This window comes from Oncorhynchus kisutch, linkage group LG26 (assembly GCF_002021735.2).
Source record: "Oncorhynchus kisutch isolate 150728-3 linkage group LG26, Okis_V2, whole genome shotgun sequence".
Classification (NCBI taxonomy): Eukaryota; Metazoa; Chordata; class Actinopteri; order Salmoniformes; family Salmonidae; genus Oncorhynchus; species Oncorhynchus kisutch.
The window spans coordinates 3,024,837-3,045,771 of record NC_034199.2 but is presented as its reverse complement, the minus strand read 5'-3'; the positions used below and the strand labels follow the sequence as shown (position 1 = coordinate 3,045,771).

The window sequence follows — 20,935 nt, the reverse complement described above, 5'->3', positions numbered from 1 at the left end:
CCTTCCCCAGATGTGTTCCTCAACAAAATCCTGTCCCGGTGCTCTTCGGACAATTCCTTCAACATCATGGCTTATTTTTTGCTCTGAAATGCACTGTCAACTGTGGGACCTTATATAGACATGTTTGTGCCATTCCAAATCATATCCAATCAATTGAATTTACCACAGGTGGACTCCAATCAAGTTGTAGAAACATCTCAAAGATGATCAATGGAAACACGATGCACCTGAGCTCAATTTCAAGTCTCATAGCAAAGGGTCTGAATATAAATAAGGTATTTCAGTTTGTTTTTTTAGTAAATGTGCCAAAAAATTCTAAACCTGTTTTAGCTTTGTCATTATGGGATATTGTGTGTAGATTCAGGATTTTTTTTTTTTATGCATTTTAGAATAATGCTCTAACGTAACGAAATGTGGAGAAAGGGAAGGGGTCTGAATATTTTACGAATGCAATGTATCTGTCTGACACCGATGCATGGAGATAATTATGATCTGTCTGGGTGCGATTGAAGTCTTTGTGCAGTGGGGATGTTTTGATTCACTGAAAATGTAAATGAAAGTTTCTTATTGGACTTGTTTTAGTCTGTTTTCTTTAATTGGTGCCCAATGAACATGACCAAGTTTTTAGACACTGGTTATTACTCCCAATGCTTTCATTACTGTGTTTGAGAAACAATTTTACCAGCCCAGAAGATGTTGACAAGGAACCAAAGAGACCACACAGACTTTTGAATTTGTGAATTTAATAAGGTTATTTTCCCATGGTAGTTAGGTGTGGAGTTTGGTCGTTAGCAAACAATGTATTTCACATTTAACAGCAACACAAGTGCAAATGATAGACAACAAATACAGAGAGAGAGAGTGTGTGTGTGATCAGTCCGTGTGCAGAGGTCCTCTGGCCTTCTACCTCCAAGTTCTTGTCTTGACTGCATCAAGACAGTTTGAGATTACAGTTTTAACTGAAGCTGAAGCTACCCTTAAATCTAGTGACATAACGTGTGTGTGAGTGACATGGTGACTTGTTTCCCGGTACAGTGGCAGCACCCCACAGTAAGCCACATGAGACAAGGGATGCAAGGAGGTTTCATAGAAACATTGGACATTCCATTAGATCAGAAGGAAACTATAGAACAGAAAGTGACACTGTCAATATACTGTCATTATTACTGTACAGTAATGTAAAGGAATATTCCCAATTTCTAATTCAGTGATTGCATTTGGTAATGTTCATGATTTACTACAACTAAGCGCTGGAAATGAGTGTAAGATAAGGTTGGATGGTGGAATGTATCTGTCGATGTTTAAATTGTATGTCCCTATGTAATTAAGCAGTTAAAAAACAACCTTCAAGCTTCTTTATTGGGAAGTCATGTGTAGGTATCATCCTCAAAAGGGATGACTGTTTTATGGCTCCTTGTAAGCTCCAAGGAATCTCTTTCATACAAAATGACAAGGGAATCTCAAGGTATTGTGTTTGGGGTGAAAGGGAGGATCTGAAGGAGACTTTTTAATTGGTTACACAGAGGCCTTTGTATAACGCAAATAGTTGATCTAAACATGTGTGTAGTATACATGTAGCTCAACATGGGACCACCTAACTTTCTTTCTCTCTCACTCTCTCGTCTCTGATACCTATCTCCTACTCTCTCGCTCTTTTTCTCTCACTCTTTCTTTCTCGCTCCCTCTCAATTAAATACATTTTAATAGAAAGATACTTTATTATGCATTACAGAATTACTCGTATTGCCAAAACAACTCAAAGGGTTGTAAGAGACTGAATCTTTCTTCAGAATTGGCAAGCAATTTAAAAACTACAAATTGAATCAACAATTTGATCTCACTCTCTCCCTCTCTCCAGGTACCAGTATCTTCACCGTGTACGAGGCAGCCTCTCAGGAGGGCTGGGTGTTCCTTATGTACAGAGCCATCGACAGTTTCCCTCGCTGGCGCTCCTACTTCTACTTCATCACGCTCATCTTCTTCCTCGCCTGGCTTGTCAAGGTACAAGAGACAGATTTATCTGACTTGCTACGATCCCGTCCCTTTTGACTGGTACAGTTATACTCCCTGTCATCCTATGGAAGGATACAGTTTGTCTGGTGAAAGAGAATGGACCGTAGCAGGCCAGATAAAAGTGTCACTCGTATCTTGTGTGAGGAGACTTCTCCTGTGTGGTCCTGTTTGGAACCGTTGGTAAGAGTATGGGGTTAGCAATGCCAAGGTCATGGGTTCCATTTCCCGCTGGACCACCTACAAAAACATATGCACTCACCGTTATTAGACACTTTGTATACAAGTGTCTGGTAAATTGCATATATAGGTCAAAGTATTTGGACAGTGACACATGTTTGATTGTTTTGGCTCTGCACTCCAGCACTTTGGATTTAAAATGATGCAGTGTTTCTGAGGTTAAAGTCATTTGAGGGTATTTCCATCCATATCGGGTGAACAGTCACAGCACTTCTGTACATATTCCCCCCATTTGGACAAATTCACGTATGTGTATTAAAGGTCCCCTATTCCGAACACACAATGACTACATCAAGTTTGTGACTACAATCTTGTCAATGTTTTGTTTGTGTTTCAGATTATTTTGTGCCCAATAGAAATGAATGGTAAATAATGTCTTTTTTTATTTTGGATTCACTTTTATTGCAAATAAGAATATAATATTTGTCTAAATACTTCTACATGCTACAATGGTTATGGATAATCATGAATGCATCATGAATAATGATGAGTGAGGCACAAATATCATACCCCCAAGACATTCTAACCTCTCACCTTTACCCATAACAAGGGGGGTTAGCATTTTCTGCGGGGTATGATATTTATGTCTCTGTAACTTTCACCTCATAGTCATTGTATCATTTCAGATCCAAAGTGCCAAACTACAGAGCCAAAACAACCCAAATGTGTCACTGTCCAAATACTTCTGGAGCTCACTGTATGTATTATTCTCTCCATCTTTCTGAACGTGATCTCTTCTGTCGGGTGTGTGGCACAGTAGATTCCTCCAGTCTAGACAAAGACATTCACACCTGTGTTGTTTGCTCACTTCCAATCCCTCAAGAGTTAGATGGAGATGTAGTTAATAGATGAGTGAACTGTCAAGGAGAAACAGGTCATAGTGATGCATTGAGGTTCTGTTTAATTCTATGAGACCGGTAAAGTAGGGCTACTCTATCTGCCTAGTTAGATGTCACCTATTGCTCCTCTTTAGTGAGAATATCAGTGTACTTTCTAATTGGACTAATGACTAAGAGCGAGACCAGCTCAGAGACCTGAAGAAACGGTCTAGTTTTTGTCCGTAATGATCTTCTCTCTCATCTCTTCCCCTCTTCATTGTTTGCTCGCTGTCTCGATATCACTCTTTCTCTCTCACTGTCTCCTTCACCTTATCTCTTTCTATTTATCTCTCTCCCTGTATCTCCTCATTTCTTTCCACCTCCCCCCTCCCTCTCGCTCTGTCTCCGTCTCTCTTCCTCTCTCTCTCAGAATGTTTTCATTGCGGTCATCATTGAAACGTTTGCTGAGATCAGAGTTCAGTTCCAGCAGATGTGGGGGTCCCGAAGCAGCACCACCTCTACTGCTACCACACAGGTACTGTTACACACACACACACACACACACACACACACACACACACACACACACACACACACACACACACACACACACACACACACACACACACACACTTCAATCAGAGCCACATTAGAGTATGTATTTATAAAGCCATAACACTGTCAAATTATCAAATAACATCACAGGTAGGAGACTTCCGGTTGTTCAGAGTAAGACTTGCTCACTGGGCTGAGCAAACAAAGCCAGGGCAGAAACATTGCTATGTCAGGTTTGATTAAATCTGCTCCTCCAGTCTCAATGTAACTGGTTCATCCGCCCGCTCTTCATTGGTATCCCAGCTGCCTGAACAATATCATGGCGAGGAGAGAGGACATTTTCTATTTCCCTTTCTCTCCTGGCTTATTGAAATAAGGGCTCGCAATCAGATTTAATTCAGCAAATGCACTATCCTACCCTCTGGGGTTCAGTGCATATGCCCCGTGTTTGAAAATGCATATTTAATGTGAAAATGGCCTTTCTCTCATCCATACTATTTTCATGACTCTCAAATGTAATGATGATTAGTTATGCAAATGAACAGGTTTGGGGCGGAATGTCAGACATCGTATGGAGCGATGGTTAGAGGACGGGAAAGGGCAGGAATGGCATAATACACACACACACTTTAAAAAACAAACAATTCATTTGTTGCTTTGTAGAGATTTCTACTTTAACTTTTAACATGGCTTTGGGAAAGGGACTGTATTTCATGTATATGTATAGCAGCTCCTTCTCCCAACAGTAGGGCCTGCTTTGCTCCTTCTCCCAACAGTAGGGCCTGCTTTGCTCCTTCTCCCAACAGTAGGGCCTGCTTTGCTCCTTCTCCCAACAGTAGGGCCTGCTTTGCTCCTTCTCCCAACAGTAGGGCCTGCTTTGCTCCTTCTCCCAACAGTAGGGCCTGCTTTGCTCCTTCTCTCAACAGTAGGGCCTGCTTTGCTCCTTCTCCCAACAGTAGGGCCTGCTTTGCTCCTTCTCCCAACAGTAGGGCCTGCTTTGCTCCTTCTCCCAACAGTAGGGCCTGCTTTGCTCCTTCTCCCAACAGTAGGGCCTGCTTTGCTCCTTCTCCCAACAGTAGGGCCTGCTTTGCTCCTTCTCCCAACAGTAGGGCCTGCTTTGCTCCTTCTCCCAACAGTAGGGCCTGCTTTGCTCCTTCTCCCAACAGTAGGGCCTGCTTTGCTCCTTCTCCCAACAGTAGGGCCTGCTTTGCTCCTTCTCCCAACAGTAGGGCCTGCTTTGCTCCTTATCCCAACAGTAGGGCCTGCTTTGCTCCTTCTCCCAACAGTAGGGCCTGCTTTGCTCCTTCTCCCAACAGTAGGGCCTGCTTTGCTCTTTCTCCCAACAGTAGGGCCTGCTTTGCTCCTTCTCCCAACAGTAGGGCCTGCTTTGCTCCTTCTCCCAACAGTAGGGCCTGCTTTGCTCCTTCTCCCAACAGTAGGGCCTGCTTTGCTCTTTCTCCCAACAGTAGGGCCTGCTTTGCTCCTTTTCCCAACAGTAGGGCCTGCTTTGCTCCTTTTCCCAACAGTAGGGCCTGCTTTGCTCCTTCTCCCAACAGTAGGGCCTGCTTTGCTCCTTCTCCCAACAGTAGGGCCTGCTTTGCTCTTTCTCCCAACAGTAGGGCCTGCTTTGCTCCTTTTCCCAACAGTAGGGCCTGCTTTGCTCCTTTTCCCAACAGTAGGGCCTGCTTTGCTCCTTCTCCCAATAGTAGGGCCTGCTTTGCTCCTTCTCCCAATAGTAGGGCCTGCTTTGCTCCTTGTCCCAATAGTAGGGCCTGCTTTGCTCCTTCTCCCAATAGTAGGGCCTGCTTTGCTCCTTGTCCCAACAGTAGGGCCTGCTTTGCTGCTTCTTCCGACAGTTGAAAGTGCAGAGCCCAGCTGATAATCATCCAGATAATTGCCTCGAAACCTAAACTATACCGAATCTAATTTCACACATATAACGGATGAAATAAATGAAGTAAAGTATTATGGGGGAGAATGGGGGAGTTGATGAGCGAGGGGGAGCGAACGATGCATAATTATGTAATCACCAATTGTGAAGTAAGAACAGAGAGGGCCATACTATTGTATTCATCCATTCTAATCATAATCTTAAAGTGGTATGTACCCTATATCAGTCCACCGAATAAAATAAGTCTTATCTGTGTACTCTGGCATACTTGGAGTAGGCTACACAATGAGGGTGTGCAAGGGGAGAAATGTCACCATGGACAAGTTATACACCTCACTGTCTTTGGGAACAAGTTTCTTGCAAAGAAAACAAGTCTATGAACAATGTGAGATGGGATATCGCTCCCTCTCTGCAAAATAAGGCACCTGCACAGCCGTTGTACTCCACAACGGTGCTGAAGAATGACAAGACAATGGGAATACAATAAAGGGAACACAATTAAGAGAAAACCAGAGACAACGTTGTTTGATTGTAGTGTAAATTAATGTCTAAGTGTGTCACGCAAGTGAAAGATACGAAAACAGCTAAATGAAATCCAACTGATGCCATTGTGTGAAGATGCACACAATATAAGCACAAGCTGACAATCATTTACTATTTGACTGCTGTCATATCGACACTTATATTCATTATAATACCATTATAGCTTTTGTGCCGAGGCACTCCGCTAATAAAATTGATTGTCCACTTGAATTTGAGCTTTTTTACATATAGGCTACAGTAACATAAACTAATGAAAATCATATTGTGTTATTTGAAATAAAATGCAAATCATATTCTAATGTTCATAAACACAACCAAATTATTATTTCTGCGATAGCATATATGAATTACACTGTCAGAACATTGCAGTCAGAATGACTACTCATTAGCTTGAAGGAGGCCCAGCGGTTTTAGTTTTAAGCAAAATATTTTTTCACACGACCCTCCCTAAACGCTTGGGAAAAAAATCAAGTGACCCTCTCTCTACCAGAATAATGATAAAAACATGAAGTAGATAGCAGGGAACATGCCTACATTTTGATCTCACTCCTAGGACAGACCAGAGACTTAATTTGGCTAACTGTTTTCACCTCGAGCCATTTTGTCAGCATTCTGTTTATGATAGCGCACAGGGCTGTGGGCCTGAATGTTGTTGGTTCGCCGACCACTGTGGACCAGCTTACTCTCGGATCTTGACATCAATCTGATTTCAGTTCGCAACCCTGATAACTGGTTTTACACAAAATTACAGAATTGGAGCGGATTGTTGCAAGCCTATTTATCGGTTTGTCCTACCTTCATTGGGCAATATCATTCCTCTGTCACGTTCCTCTTTTACAATTTAATTCCAAATGTATGCACATAGCCTGTCTTGGAAACTTACCTTTAGGAGGAGTACGATTCGCAGGCTGAAACAAATTAATATAGGCTATCAATGTTTATTTCCAGTCAATGTATATGTATATCTGACGTATATGTATATTTATACTGAACAAAAACATAAACACAACATGCAACAATTTCAACGATTTTACAGAGTTACATATAAGGAAATCAGTCAATTGAAATAAATTCATTAGTCTCTAATCTATGGATTTCACGTGACTGGGCAAGGGCCTCTGGGGAGCCAGGCCCAGCCAATCAGAATGAGTTTTTCCCAACAAAAGGGCTTTATTACAAACATAAATACTCCTCAGTTTCATCAGCTGTCCGAGTGGCTGGTCTCATACAATCCCATAGGTGAAGAAGCCGGATGTGGAGGTCCTGGGCTGGCGTGGTTACACATGGTCTGTGTTTGTGAGGCCAGTTGGACATTCTGCCAAATTCTCTAAAACAACGTCGGGGACTGCTTATGGTAGAGACGGGACATTAAATTATCTGGCGACATCTCTGGTGGACATTCCTGCAGTCAGCATGCCAAGTGCACGCTCCCTCAAAACTTGAGACATCTGTGGCATTGTGTTGTGTGACAAAACTGAGTGAATCAAGTGCACTATATAGGCCTGTGTTTTTTTGAGTATGGGTGTGTGTATGGGTATATAGCCTGGCAGAGAGAGTGGAGCGGTATGCCAGTGTTCAAACAGACTCCAAGTGTTCACACACACAGCACTTCCAGACATTTGGCCAGGTGTCAGCGCAGAGCCAGACACAGCCTACAGGAGATAGGGCAAATGACAGACATACACATGAGTCATACTGAGAGCGGGAGAGAGAGTGTGTGTGTGTGTTTTTGGGTGTATATTGTTGTACGGACCTGGCAAAGAGTAGAGCAGTATGTCAGTGTTCACACAGTCTCCCTCCCCTCACACACACACACACACACACACAAGGAAAGAGCAACCAGTGAAGAACTAACACCATTGTAAATACATCCGATATTTGTTGATTTTTTTTTTAGCTTTTGTAGTTTCACTATTAGCACATCGTTACAACACTGTATATATACATAATATGACATTTGAAATGTCCCTATATTATGCCCCTATAACAGCTAATGGGGATCCTAATAAAATACCAAGAGTGAGCGTGTGAGGGGAGGGAGAAGGTGTGAAAACACTGGCATACTGCTTCACTCTCTTTGCCAGGTCCATATACCCTCACATCCACCAAAAAAACAGATACACACTCCAAAACACACACACAGACAGAAAGTGAGACAGACCTGCCCATCAGTGCAGCGGATCTGACTTTGTTGACATAAGACAACACAGCACACATTTTTTTACTTGAATATTACTGCACCAAACATCTTAGCAAGATGTAAAATTGCACAGTTGGCTTGGCATCACAGCCCTGTGGCCTTCTAGAGTTCCATTTGGTGTTCCCTTGGGGATGCCAATCGAGCCAGAGGAGGGTGAAGTGGGAGGAATGGATGAAAAGGGAGATAATTGCTATGCTTGTGATGCATGGTTGTATCACCTATACTTCAGTTAACTGCACCCATTGTTGGCTTAGAATAAAAGTTTGTATTAAGCTACCTAAATGGAAAACAAGACTAAGGGGTGTAGGTAGGGAGAAGGAGGAAAGGGGAGAGAAGGCATAGGACAGGTGTAGAATCAAGAAAGGATGAAATGATAGGGAGGAGGGTAGAAGAGAGATGGGAGGAGTAATGAAAACAGGGATAGGAGAAGGAAGAAAAATAGGATGGACGAGGTGTATGAGAGAAATAACCATTCTCGACCATACGACTACTTATTTTAGAATTTTCACAGCAAGAATCAGGACACAGTGAGCCGGGTCAGGGAATACAAGTGCATTTTTTCTGTTCTAAATGTAGCTCATCCTTTTCAAAGATTGAACAGCACTGATTTGTTTTCTTACCTTTTCCCAATTCTCCTGAGAAAAGGTTGAACCTGAAAGTGTTGGTGGTTGTCTAATCTCTCTACCAAAACATTGTTAAAAGTTAACCGAAAGTAGAAATCTCTACAAAGCAACAAAGGAATCATGGCTCTTTAAAGGAAGGTATAATTGTATTCTGTAACAAAGTCCTCTGTAGCCATTCTCCACTTTAATGGGTTCTTGTTGTGTATTAGTGTTGGTTTGACACCCACATTATAGCAGTGCATTTTAATGGTGCCTTAGTCCCTCTGCATCATAACACGGACAGATCATTGGAGGTTAGAAGTACATTATTTCTTTAGCTTCTGCCATCAAAATAATACAAATTCAAGGAATGCTTGTTTGTGTAGCATTTTAAGTTTGGCTTCAATACATTTACCGTTTTCTCTCAAATATTTACCACATCGAAGTTCATGATCCAACCTTAAAATGTATTTCATGTTGTGGTTGTTGATTGTATGTCTGTATTCTTATGCAGATAGTCAAATATCAATATCCCACTTACTGTGGAGGTTTGAGCTTAACCATTCACATCTCATTTACGACAGTGAAGGTTTATAGAGCTATTTGAGTGAGCAATACATTAATAAAACCAAAAGCTTACCTTGACGTGGAAGAGTTCCAGTGCTGGATAGCCTTAGCCAGCTAGCTAACATAGTACCCCTCTCTGTTTGAGCCGAGTGTCTAAGTAGGCTAAACTAGCCCGCTAGCTAACATAGCAGCCCTCTCTGTTTGAGCCGGGTGTTTGAGTAGGCTAAACTAGCCAGCTAGGTAATATAGCAGCCCTCTCTGTTTGAGCCGGGTGTTTGAGTAGACTAAACTGGCCAGCTAGGTAACATAGCAGCCCTCTCTGTTTGAACCAGGTGTTTGAGTAGACTAAACTGGCCAGCTAGGTAACATAGCAGCCCTCTCTGTTTGAACCGGGTGTTTGAGTAGGTTAAACTCCCATGGCTCCTTCAACTTACATATGTAGATCATTTCCATCCATCCCGGAAGAAAGAATCCTACTCAAACACATCAGAATACAATGTTTAATTAAGTTAAATCAACTCCTAAAACAAACCATAAGCAAATAAACAAACCCCTTTAATCAGCAATCTAATAATTTCAACCTGTTGATATAAATTTAGTAAAAACAATCCTGATTTTTTAAATAAATCTAAATCTTTCAAAAGTTGGCGCTGTCTCATCAGCTTAAAAATCAAAACAAACTTTTTTCCACTCATATCCACAAAGTTTTCATTCCCCAAAGGTCAATACTGTTCAGCACATCCATTAATGATCTTCCTTTAGTCTGTACAGGGTCTGAAATTCCAATGTATGCAGATGATACAGTGATAAATTCATGCAAATAACAAACTACACAAGAACTCACTACTATAATGGTTCAGATGACAAAATTGCTCAGAGACTCATGTTTACATCTCAATAAAATAAAACACAGTCTGCATGTTCCTCAAAAAACAGCTACTGATGCCCCTGAGCAGATGTCTATGTATCAGGCTCCCGGTGGTATCTGATTTTAAGTACCAAGGCATCATACTTGATTCCAACCTCTCTTTTAAAAAGCAAAATAAAAAAGGAACTCAAATAACCAAATTCAACCTAGCTAATTTCCCAAAACATATGAAATTGTTCTGACTATTGCGGTAACAACACTATAATTAAAATCTATGATACTCCCCCACTTAACATACTAGTTTACTAGTTTGGACCAAGCTTGCTTTTCAACATTCATACCCATTCAGTCTTCTGCCAACAGGCTCTCAAACTACTCAACCAGCAATCAACTTTAATGACCTGACATTGTTCCACATAATGGAAACATACTATAATGTTAGACTACATGAACACAACTTAATATCCTATTTATTTTCTCCCAGTGGGCAAAAATATAACCCCTCCCATTTCAACGTTTTTCCTTACCTCTATCGTAAGCTTTAAAACCAAACTTTATAACTTCCTCTTCTCTTTGCTCTTCACACTTATGAAATGTATCCTATTTCTTAAAAAAATAACACACGCAGCACCAAAATTATAACATGCGTCAGTCAATCTATAAGAATGATAATAATTTCGGTAATCACTTTCTATCGCCATCATCTCTCCGCTATTATTCAGAATTTCTTTAGGCTTTGTCTCCTAAACTAGAAGATCTCTTTGTTTCTTGGGACCTAGAACAAGCATCTCTGTTTTGTCCGAGTTTAAAAGTAGAAACTTTGCAGCCATCCACTTCCTTATGTCTGAAACACATGCTTCTAGCGAGGGCAAATTTGGGGCTTCACCATGTTTCATTGAAATGTACAGCTGTGTCATCCGCATAGCAGTGAAAGTTAACATTATGTTTTCGAATGACATCCCCAAGAGGTAAAATATATAATGGAAACAATAGTGGTCCTAAAACTGAACCTTGAGGAACACCAAAATGTACAGTTGATTTGTCAGAGGACAAACCATTCACAGAGACAAACTGATATCTTTCCGACAGATAATATCTAAACCAGGCTAGAACTTGTCCGTGTCGAAAAATTTGGGTTTCCAATCTCTCCAAAAGAATGTGGTGATCGATGGTATCAAAAGCAGCACTAAGGTCTAGGAGCACGAGGACAGATGCAGAGCCTCGGTCTGATGCCATTAAAAGGTCATTTACCACCTTCACAAGTGCAGTCTCAGTGCTATGATGGGGTCTAAAACCAGACTGAAGCATTTCGTATACATTGTTTGTCTTCAGGAAGGCAGTGAGTTGCTGCGCAACAGCCTTTTCAAAACATTTTGAGAGGAATGGAAGATTCGATATAGGCCGATATTTTTTAATATTTTCTGGGTCAAGGTTTGGCTTTTTCAAGAGAGGCTTTATTACTGCCACTTTTAGTGAGTTTGGTACACATCCAGTGGATAGAGAGCCGTTTATTATGTTCAACATAGGAGGGCCAAGCACAGGAAGCAGCTCTTTCAGTAGTTTAGTTGGAATAGGGTCCAGTATACAGCTTGAAGGTTTAGAGGCCATGATTATTTTCATAATGGTTTCAAGAGATATAGTACTAAAACACTTGAGTGTCTCTCTTGATCCTAGGTCCTGGCAGAGTTGTGCAGACTCAGGACAACTGAGCTTTGAAGGAATACGCAGATTTAAAGAGGAGTCCATAATTTGCTTTCTAATAATCATGATCTTTTCCTCAAAGAAGTTCATGAATTTATTACTGCTGAAGTGAAACCCATCCTCTCTTGGGGAATGCTGCTTTTTAGTTAGCTTTGCGACATTATCAAAAAGGAACTTCGGATTGTTCTTATTTTCCTCAATTAAGTTGGAAAAATAGGATGATCGAGCAGCAGTAAGGGCTCTTCGATACTGCACGGTACTGTCTTTCCAAGCTAGTCGGAAGACTTCCAGTTTGGTGTGGCGCCATTTCCGTTTCAATTTTCTGGAAGCTTGCTTCAGAGCTCGGGTATTTTCTGTATACCAGGGAGCTTGTTTCTTATGAGAAATGTTTTTAGTTTTTAGGGGTGCAACTGCATCTAGGGTATTGCGCAAGGTTAAATTGAGTTCCTCAGTTAGGTGGTTAACTGATTTTTGTCCTCTGGCGTCATTGGGTAGACAGAGGGAGTCTGGAAGGACATCAAGGAATCTTTGTGTTGTCTGTGAATTTATAGCACGACTTTTGATGTTCCTTGTTTGGGGTCTGAGCAGATTATTTGTTGCAATTGCAAACATAATAAAATGGTGGTCCGATAGTCCAGGATTATGAGGAAAAACATTAAGATCCACAACATTTATTCCACAGGACAAAACTAGGTCGAGGATATGACTGTCACAGTGAGTAGGTCCAGAGGCATGTTGGACAAAACCCACTGAGTCGATGATGACTCCGAATGCCTTTTGGAGTAGGTCTGTGGACTTTTCCATGTGAATATTAAAATCACCAAAGATTAGAATATTATCTGCTATGACTACAAGGTCTGATAGGAATTCAGGGAACTCAATGAGGAACGCTCGAAATGGCCCAGGAGGCCTGTAAACAGTAGCTATAAAATGTGATTGAGTAGGCTGCATAGATTTCATGACTAGCAGCTCAAAAGACGAAAACGTATTTTTTTGTTGTTGTTGTAAATTTGAAATTTGCTATCGTAAATGTTAGCAACACCGTGTATCCCGTTGCGGGATACACGGGGGGGGGGGGGGGGGGGAAATATGGTCACTAGTGTAGCCAGGAGGTGAGGCCTCATTTAACACAGTAAATTCATAAGGCTTAAGCCATATTTCAGTCAGGCCAATCACATCAAGATTTATGATCAGTGATTAGTTAATTTACTATAATTGCCTTTGAAGTAAGGGATCTAACATTAAGTAGCCCTATTTTGAGATGTGAGGTATCATGATCTCTTTCAATAATGACAGGAATGGAGGAGGTCTTTATCCTAGTGATATTGTTAAGGTGAACACCGCCATGTTTAGTTTTGCCCAACCTAGGTCGAGGCACAGACACGGTCTCAATGGGGATAGCTAAGCTGACTACACTGACTGTGCTAGTGGCAGACTCCACTATGCTGGCAGGCTGGCTAACAGCCTGCTGCCTGACCTGCACCCCATTTCATTGTGGAGCTAGAGGAGTTAGAGTCCTGTCTATGTTGGTAGATAAGATGAGAGCACCCCTCCAGCTAGGATGGAGTCCGTCACTCCTCAGCAGGTCAGGCTTGGGCCTGTTTGTGGGTGAGTCCCAGAAAGAGGGCCAATTATCTACAAAATCTATCTTTTGGGAGGGGCAGAAAACAGTTTTCAACCAGCGATTGAGTTGTGAGACTCTGCTGTAGAGCTCATCTCTCCCCCTAACTGGGAGGGGGCCAGAGACAATTACTCAATGCCGACACATCTTTCTAGCTGATTTACACGCTCAAGCTATGTTGCGCTTGGTGATCTCTGACTATTTCATCCTAACATCGTTGGTGCCGACGTGGATAACAATATCTCTATACTCTCTACACTCGCCAGTTTTAGCTTTAGCCAGCACCGTCTTCAGATTAGTTTTAACGTCGGTAGCCCTGACCCCTGGTAAACAGTGTATGATCGCTGGATGATTCGTTTTAAGTCTAATACTGCGGGTAATGGAGTCACCAATGACTAGAGTTTTCGATTTGTCAGAGCTAATGGTGGAAAGCTTCGGCATCTCAGACCCCGTAACGGGAGGAGTAGAGACCAGAGAAGGCTCGGCCTCTGACTCCGACCCGTTGGGGAAAACTGGTTGAAAGTTTCTGTCGGCTGAATGGGTATGATGCTACAAGCTTTGCACACCTGTATTTGGGGAGAGTATTTAGGTGCCTTTTGGCAAACTGCCAGCGGGTTGTCATGTGCCTTTTACTGAGGGGTGGCTTCTGTTTGGCCGCTACCATGAAGGCCAGATTGGTGGAGTGTTGCAGAAATGGTTGTCCTTCTGGAAGGTTCTCCCATCTCCACAGAGGAACTATAGCTCTGTCTGAGTGACCATCAGGTTCTTGGTCACCTCCCTGACCAAGGAACTCGTTGTGCTGGGCGTCCAGCTCTAGGAAGAGTTGGTGGTTCCATACTTCTTCAATTTAAGAATGATGGAGGCCACTGTTCTTTGGGTTCTTCAATGCTGCAGACATTTTCAGATCTGTGCCTCGACACAGTCCTGTTTCGGAGCTCTACGGACAATTCCCTCGACTTCATGGCTTTGACATGCACTGTCGACTGTGGGACCTTATATAGGCATGTGTGTGCCTTTCCAAATCATGTCAATTCAACAAAATTTACCACAGGTGGACTCTCAAGTTGTAGAAACATCACATGGATGATCAATGGAAGCAGGATGCACCTGAGCTCAATTTTGTGTCTCATAGCAAAGAGGTGGAATACTTGTGTAAATAAGGTATCTGTTTTTTTATTTTGAATGCATTTGGAAACATTTCTAAAAACCTGTTTTGGCTTTGTCGTTATGGGTATTGTGTATTGATAGCTGATTAATTGTTTTTATTCATCAATGTTAGAATAAGGCTGCAATGTGACAAAGTGGAAAAGTCAAGGGGGCTGAATATTTTTCGAAGGCACTGTAAATATTGAATTTGAATATTAAGTCAAATTGAAATAAAACATGTTAACTTAATGCAATTCAATTCAGTTTCAAATCATGAAATACAAGTTCAATTTATGAATTCAATGATTTAATTTGTGCATTCCAAATTCCAAAATATGACATTCAAATTCAAGATTCTAATACAAAGTAAAAATTATGGAATTTAAATAAAATTTATGTTGGTACTGAAATCTCTCCATAATGGTTTTCAAAATCTAAAAACATTTTTAGATCTGAAACAACAGTATTTTTTCCTCAAATAAAATAGCTTGTGTTGGGGGCTCCCGAGTGGCGCAGCGGTCTAAGGCACTGCATTGCATGCAGTAATGCTGGAGGCGTTACTACGGTCACGGGAGGGTTTGGCTGGTGGGGCTTAACTTGGTTCATCGCGCTCTAGCGACTCCTTGTGGTGGGTCAGGTGCCTGCGGGCTGACCCCGGATGCCAGTTGAACAGTGTGTCCTCCGACACGTTGGTGCGGCTGGCTTCCGCGTTAACCTGGCGGGTGTTAAGCAGCGCGGTTAGGCGTGTCATGTTTTGGAGGACGCATGACTCCACCTTCTCCTCTCCCAAATCCGTTGGGGAGCTGCAGCGATGAGCCAAGTTTAAATAATTGGGGAGAAAAAAGGGGTAAATACCCCACAAAAATTGCTTGGTTGTCATTATGTTCCTCAGTGAGCAATTTGTTTATGTCCTGGTAAATGCCCCTGGCGTCAAGACGGAGAGTTCTACGACCTTGAAAACAATTCATATTTTCTGTCGCTATCAAATGTAATTATATTCATGGCGTCACGCCCCAGTCTTTTATTTATTTAGAGACAAAAAAGGCAATTAGTCGGTGCAATACGGCAAGCTGTCAGTCACGGGGGCTAGCGCAATACGCCTTTTACTGTTTTCGTTTGACTCGAGTGGAAGAAGACTGATATTCCACTAATAAATGGGGGTCCTTGGGGACAGGGAGGATGTATGACTTATCAATCATAGAGCATGTATGAAATGACACCCTATTCCCAAAATATATAGATTTCTTTCCCCAGACCCTCTCAAGTGACACCCTATTTCCCATAAAGGCCACTTCTTTTGAACAGAGCTTTTCAACACCCTATCGACCACCGGCTCAAAAATTGTGCACTACATGGGGAATAGGGTGTCAGATGAGCAGCTCTGCAGGTCTGAGATTACACATCCATCATTACATTGTGTTTGAGTACAGCAGTGTATGCTATAAACCACTGATTGACACAACTGAGGGGAAAGGACCTGGGTTTTCAATAATACTTTCAGAGTATCTTTCAGAGTTTTTGCTGCTGACAAAAGCATGTGTTGGTTTTTGAACATACGCACAGCTGACTGTGTGTCTTTTCAATTTAGCCCAAACTGGCAAGACTGGTACTCCTCTGCCTCCTATCCCAGTCACCTCTCCTCCTGCCCACAAGCCTGGATGCTAGTCTGTTTGTGCTTGTAGCCAAGCTGTCTTTGTTTTGGGGGGCAATGTAGCATTGTTGAATGCACTGTTGGTCAGGCAGCCAGACAGGCTGTCCATACAACTGTCAGAATACAGTATGTACACGTACACACGTGTGTATGCACATGCACAGACACACAAACAGACAAGTATGTTTGTTTGACAAGGATGGTAACAGAACTCACAACGTCCTCAGTCTCCGTTCCAAAAACAGTATGTGTTTGAAAGGGTGTGTGTGTAATCATGCGTGCATGTATTTGTGATTGATGCAACTCCACAATCCAGCTGCCTGGTGTGTTTGAGACCCTTAGATGTGTGTGGTTCCTCATGTTGTGTCTTACTGGTCACAGATGTTCCATTAGGACTGCCGTAGGGTGTGTGTCTGTTAAAATATGTGTACATGCTTATTCTGACAGTTGTGTGTGTGCATGACGGCTTTTGTGTGTGTGTGTGTGTCTAACGTCTTGTGTTTGTGGTCGCAGATGTTCCACGAGGACTCGGCTGGAGGATGGCAGCTTGTTGCTGTGGACGTCAACAAACCACATGGCCGCGCACCAGCCTGCCTCCAGGTACAGACCTCTGAGATAATAGCAGCACCACTGTCATCACTCCTGAACATATCACATGAACACACAGACAGACAGTGCACGTCCCCAAACAAGGCTAAATTCTATTCAAATACAAAGTCTTTGGGGCGGAGCTCATTCGAATTAAATCCATTGTGCTTTGCAAGTGTTCATTTTATATTTCCATTTGAGTAATTTAGCAGATGCTCTTATCCATAGCGACTTAAAGGCTCTCCATGGTCAATCCACGGTCTGCAGTGGCCGTACAGCATTTTCTGCGATGTGGCCTCCACAGAAGTATTAGAATTTCATACTTGCGCTTCGAGGAGCTGTCATACGCAACCAATAAATTGGTCTGCACCGCACCGCTCATAGTGGGCTAATCGCTATAGCCATCCAGCTAATTACAAGCAACTGGCTAAACAAAAGGACAAGATGTTGGACAAGATGTTGGAGTCTGTTTCCCTGTGCTTGACATAGCAGCTCAGCCAAGATTGCATGAAGTAAAAAGGTTGCACTGTTTTCCCGCCTGCATTTCCATCCCGAATCTCCCTATTTCCCACCAGCAAAATTAGCCTACATTTAGGCTATTGTTTCTATGTGTATTTCACACTATGTTGAGGTAAAGGATTATAATGCTTGTGTGGAGGTCAAACCCCAACATGTTCATGTCATCAGCCAGCTGCATACGGTTAAAAACTACTTTGACTACCACCACTGATTTCTGTATATTAGCTATGCTACCAGCTTATACGAACAGTAGTTAGCATTTAGCACTCACTTTCTCTAAACCTGAAAAGGGACAACTAATAAATGTTATGCAGTGAAAATAGCCAAATATATATCAATTTGATTTTATTAACCGCATTGTGGGCCTGTTACAATACAAATATCCACTTTGTTTGATCAGATTTGTTGCATGTGCACCAATTCAACGTCCGTTTATCCCCTACGGTCTGCGTTCCATTAACCGCTTTAGCGCATCTATCACTATCCCAAACCTTTCCCGGATTTCAAACACATTTTTGTGTCTTTGAAGTACCTACACAAGATATCCTGATTAGCCTTTCATCAAAGTTCTCCATGTTTGTTGTCAAGGATGTGATTTTGTGAAGTACAGGATGTACCGCCCCTATCTACCATCAACCAATCATGTCAATGCGGAGCTATGCGGAGTGCTCCGCGTTGTTACAACATCTGGGAGGTGCACGGCATCGCCGTACGGAGCTCGATTTGGCCTCTGCGAGCCTGCGGAGGATCCGCAGTTGCGCCACATCCTCTGTAGGGAGCCTCCATAAGGCATTTTCGGATCAAACATAAATTGGCTTTTATATTCGGTTTATTTAACTTAACAAATAAACAACCACATATCAAAGTCATAGCAATAAAACATTTTAGAATGTTTTTAAAAATACAAATACATTAATTTTGACACATCTTTAATGTATTTAGTAACTTTGTAATGTTGCCTATCTCTATATACACACACACACACAGACACAGACACACAGGTTGAGGTCAGTTTGCCTCTATGAGGAGAGCGAGGAGGACAGGGGAGGGAGGTATGATAAAAAATGAAAAGAGAAGTGAGTCAAGTGAAAAGAATGTGGCACCTCGGCTGTTTGTGACAGTTTCTGTGTGATTTATCTCCCCCAAATAGTGTGCCAGTAATGTACAGTAGGCCTAGCTATTCACTGTGCCAGTAATGTGCTATTCACTGTGCCAGTTTGAAGAAACATTTGTCCTTTTTGGCAGTCTGAGCTAGCAGAAGCAGCAGGACAAGATGCCACCATTGTCTGTCTTGTCTGTCTGTCTGTCTGTCTGTCTGTCTGTCTGTCTGTCTGTCTGTCTGTCTGTCTGTCTGTCTGTCTGTCTGTCTGTCTGTCTGTCTGTCTGTCTGTCTGTCTGTCTGTCTGTCTGTCTGTCTGTCTGTCTGTCTGTCTGTCTGTCTGTCTGTCTGTCTGTCTGTCTGTCTGTCTGTCTGTCTGTCTGTCTGTCTGTCTGTCTGTCTGTCTGTCTGTCTGTCTGTCTGTCTGTCTGTCTGTCTGTCTGTCTGTCTGTCTGTCTGTCTGTCTGTCTGTCTGTCTGTCTGTCTGTCTGTCTGTCTGTCTGTCTGTCTGTCTGTCTGTCTGTCTGTCTGTCTGTCTGTCTGTCTGTCTGTCTGTCTGTCTGTCTGTCTGTCTGTCTGTCTGTCTGTCTGTCTGTCTGTCTGTCTGTCTGTCTGTCTGTCTGTCTGTCTGTCTGTCTGTCTGTCTGTCTGTCTGTCTGTCTGTCTGTCTGTCTGTCTGTCTGTCTGTCTGTCTGTCTGTCTGTCTGTCTGTCTGTCTGTCTGTCTGTCTGTCTGTCTGTCTGTCTGTCTGTCTGTCTGTCTGTCTGTCTGTCTGTCTGTCTGTCTGTCTGTCTGTCTGTCTGTCTGTCTGTCTGTCTGTCTGTCTGTCTGTCTGTCTGTCTGTCTGTCTGTCTGTCTGTCTGTCTGTCTGTCTGTCTGTCTGTCTGTCTGTCTGTCTGTCTGTCTGTCTGTCTGTCTGTCTGTCTGTCTGTCTGTCTGTCTGTCTGTCTGTCTGTCTGTCTGTCTGTCTGTCTGTCTGTCTGTCTGTCTGTCTGTCTGTCTGTCTGTCTGTCTGTCTGTCTGTCTGTCTGTCTGTCTGTCTGTCTGTCTGTCTGTCTGTCTGTCTGTCTGTCTGTCTGTCTGTCTGTCTGTCTGTCTGTCTGTCTGTCTGTTCTGTCTGTCTGTCTGTCTGTCTGTCTGTCTGTCTGTCTGTCTGTCTGTCTGTCTGTCTGTCTGTCTGTCTGTCTGTCTGTCTGTCTGTCTGTCTGTCTGTCTGTCTGTCTGTCTGTCTGTCTGTCTGTCTGTCTGTCTGTCTGTCTGTCTGTCTGTCTGTCTGTTCTGTCTGTCTGTCTGTCTGTCTGTCTGTCTGTCTGTCTGTCTGTCTGTCTGTCTGTCTGTCTGTCTGTCTGTCTGTCTGTCTGTCTGTCCTGTCTGTCTGTCTGTCTGTCTGTCTGTCTGTCTGTCTGTCTGTCTGTCTGTCTGTCTGTCTGTCTGTCTGTCTGTCTGTCTGTCCTGTCTGTCTGTCTGTCCTGTCTGTCTGTCTGTCTGTCTGTCTGTCTGTCTGTCTGTCTGTCTGTCTGTCTGTCGTCTGTCTGTCTGTCTGTCTGTCTGTCTGTCTGCTCTCTCTCTGTCTGTCTGTCTGTCTGTCTGTCTGTCTGTCTGTCTGTCTGTCTGTCTGGGGTCGGGTCCTGTCCTGTCCTGTCCTGTCCTGTCTCGTCCTGTCTCGTCTGTCAAGGAGAACTCTCACTCACCCACACACCTTCGCTCTGTTTCAGTGGTGGGTTATGTAAACCAGCTAGAATAAGAACAAAAGTTTTGTTTTCTGATCACATTCCCGTCAGACATTCCCAGTCTACTTAACATGAAACAGACAGAAACGACGTATTTAAAAAAATAATAATAATAATGTTGGTGTAAAATGAATTACAGTTAAGGCAGTTGCCTTTCCCCTTTAGAAAATCTAGCGCTCCCCATAGAACATAGTTTACTTCCATTCTAGAGGAAGAACAGCTCCATTTCCAATGGTGCCTTAATGTAAGTTCTCCTTCAAAATCAGACCAGTGACAAAGAGACACACAGACAATGGTGGCATCTTGTCCTGCTTCTGCTTCTAGTTCAGACTGCTAAAAAGGACAAATGTTTCTTCAAACTGGCACAATAGATGACAAACACACACACACAACTCCCCTCCCGACAGGCCTCTCCGACACACACAAACACAGCTTCTCACCTCATTGTGGTTACATTTCCCTGTGTGACTTCAATAGGCACGTTGAAACAACTTAATAATGTGATTTTTGCCAGTGTTTTAATGCGTAGATGTGGCTGTAATGGCAAGGCTTGTGATAACCGATGAGTTTTAAATGACATATAAAT

The 20,935-nt window shown here is 42.7% G+C and overlaps 1 protein-coding gene across 2 annotated transcripts in view; it reads left to right on the top strand.

Annotated features, from left to right (window-relative positions):
- The window catches only part of nalcn (sodium leak channel, non-selective), a 253,655-nt gene that overhangs the window by 50,204 nt on the left and 182,516 nt on the right, over positions 1 to 20,935 (top strand). For both annotated transcript variants that reach the window (XM_020472572.2, XM_031805863.1), the window contains 3 exons: positions 1,859 to 2,001; positions 3,499 to 3,603; positions 16,927 to 17,013. In XM_020472572.2, the coding sequence (XP_020328161.1) occupies positions 1,859 to 2,001; positions 3,499 to 3,603; positions 16,927 to 17,013 (335 nt within the window). The remainder of the gene's footprint in view (positions 1 to 1,858; positions 2,002 to 3,498; positions 3,604 to 16,926; positions 17,014 to 20,935) is intronic.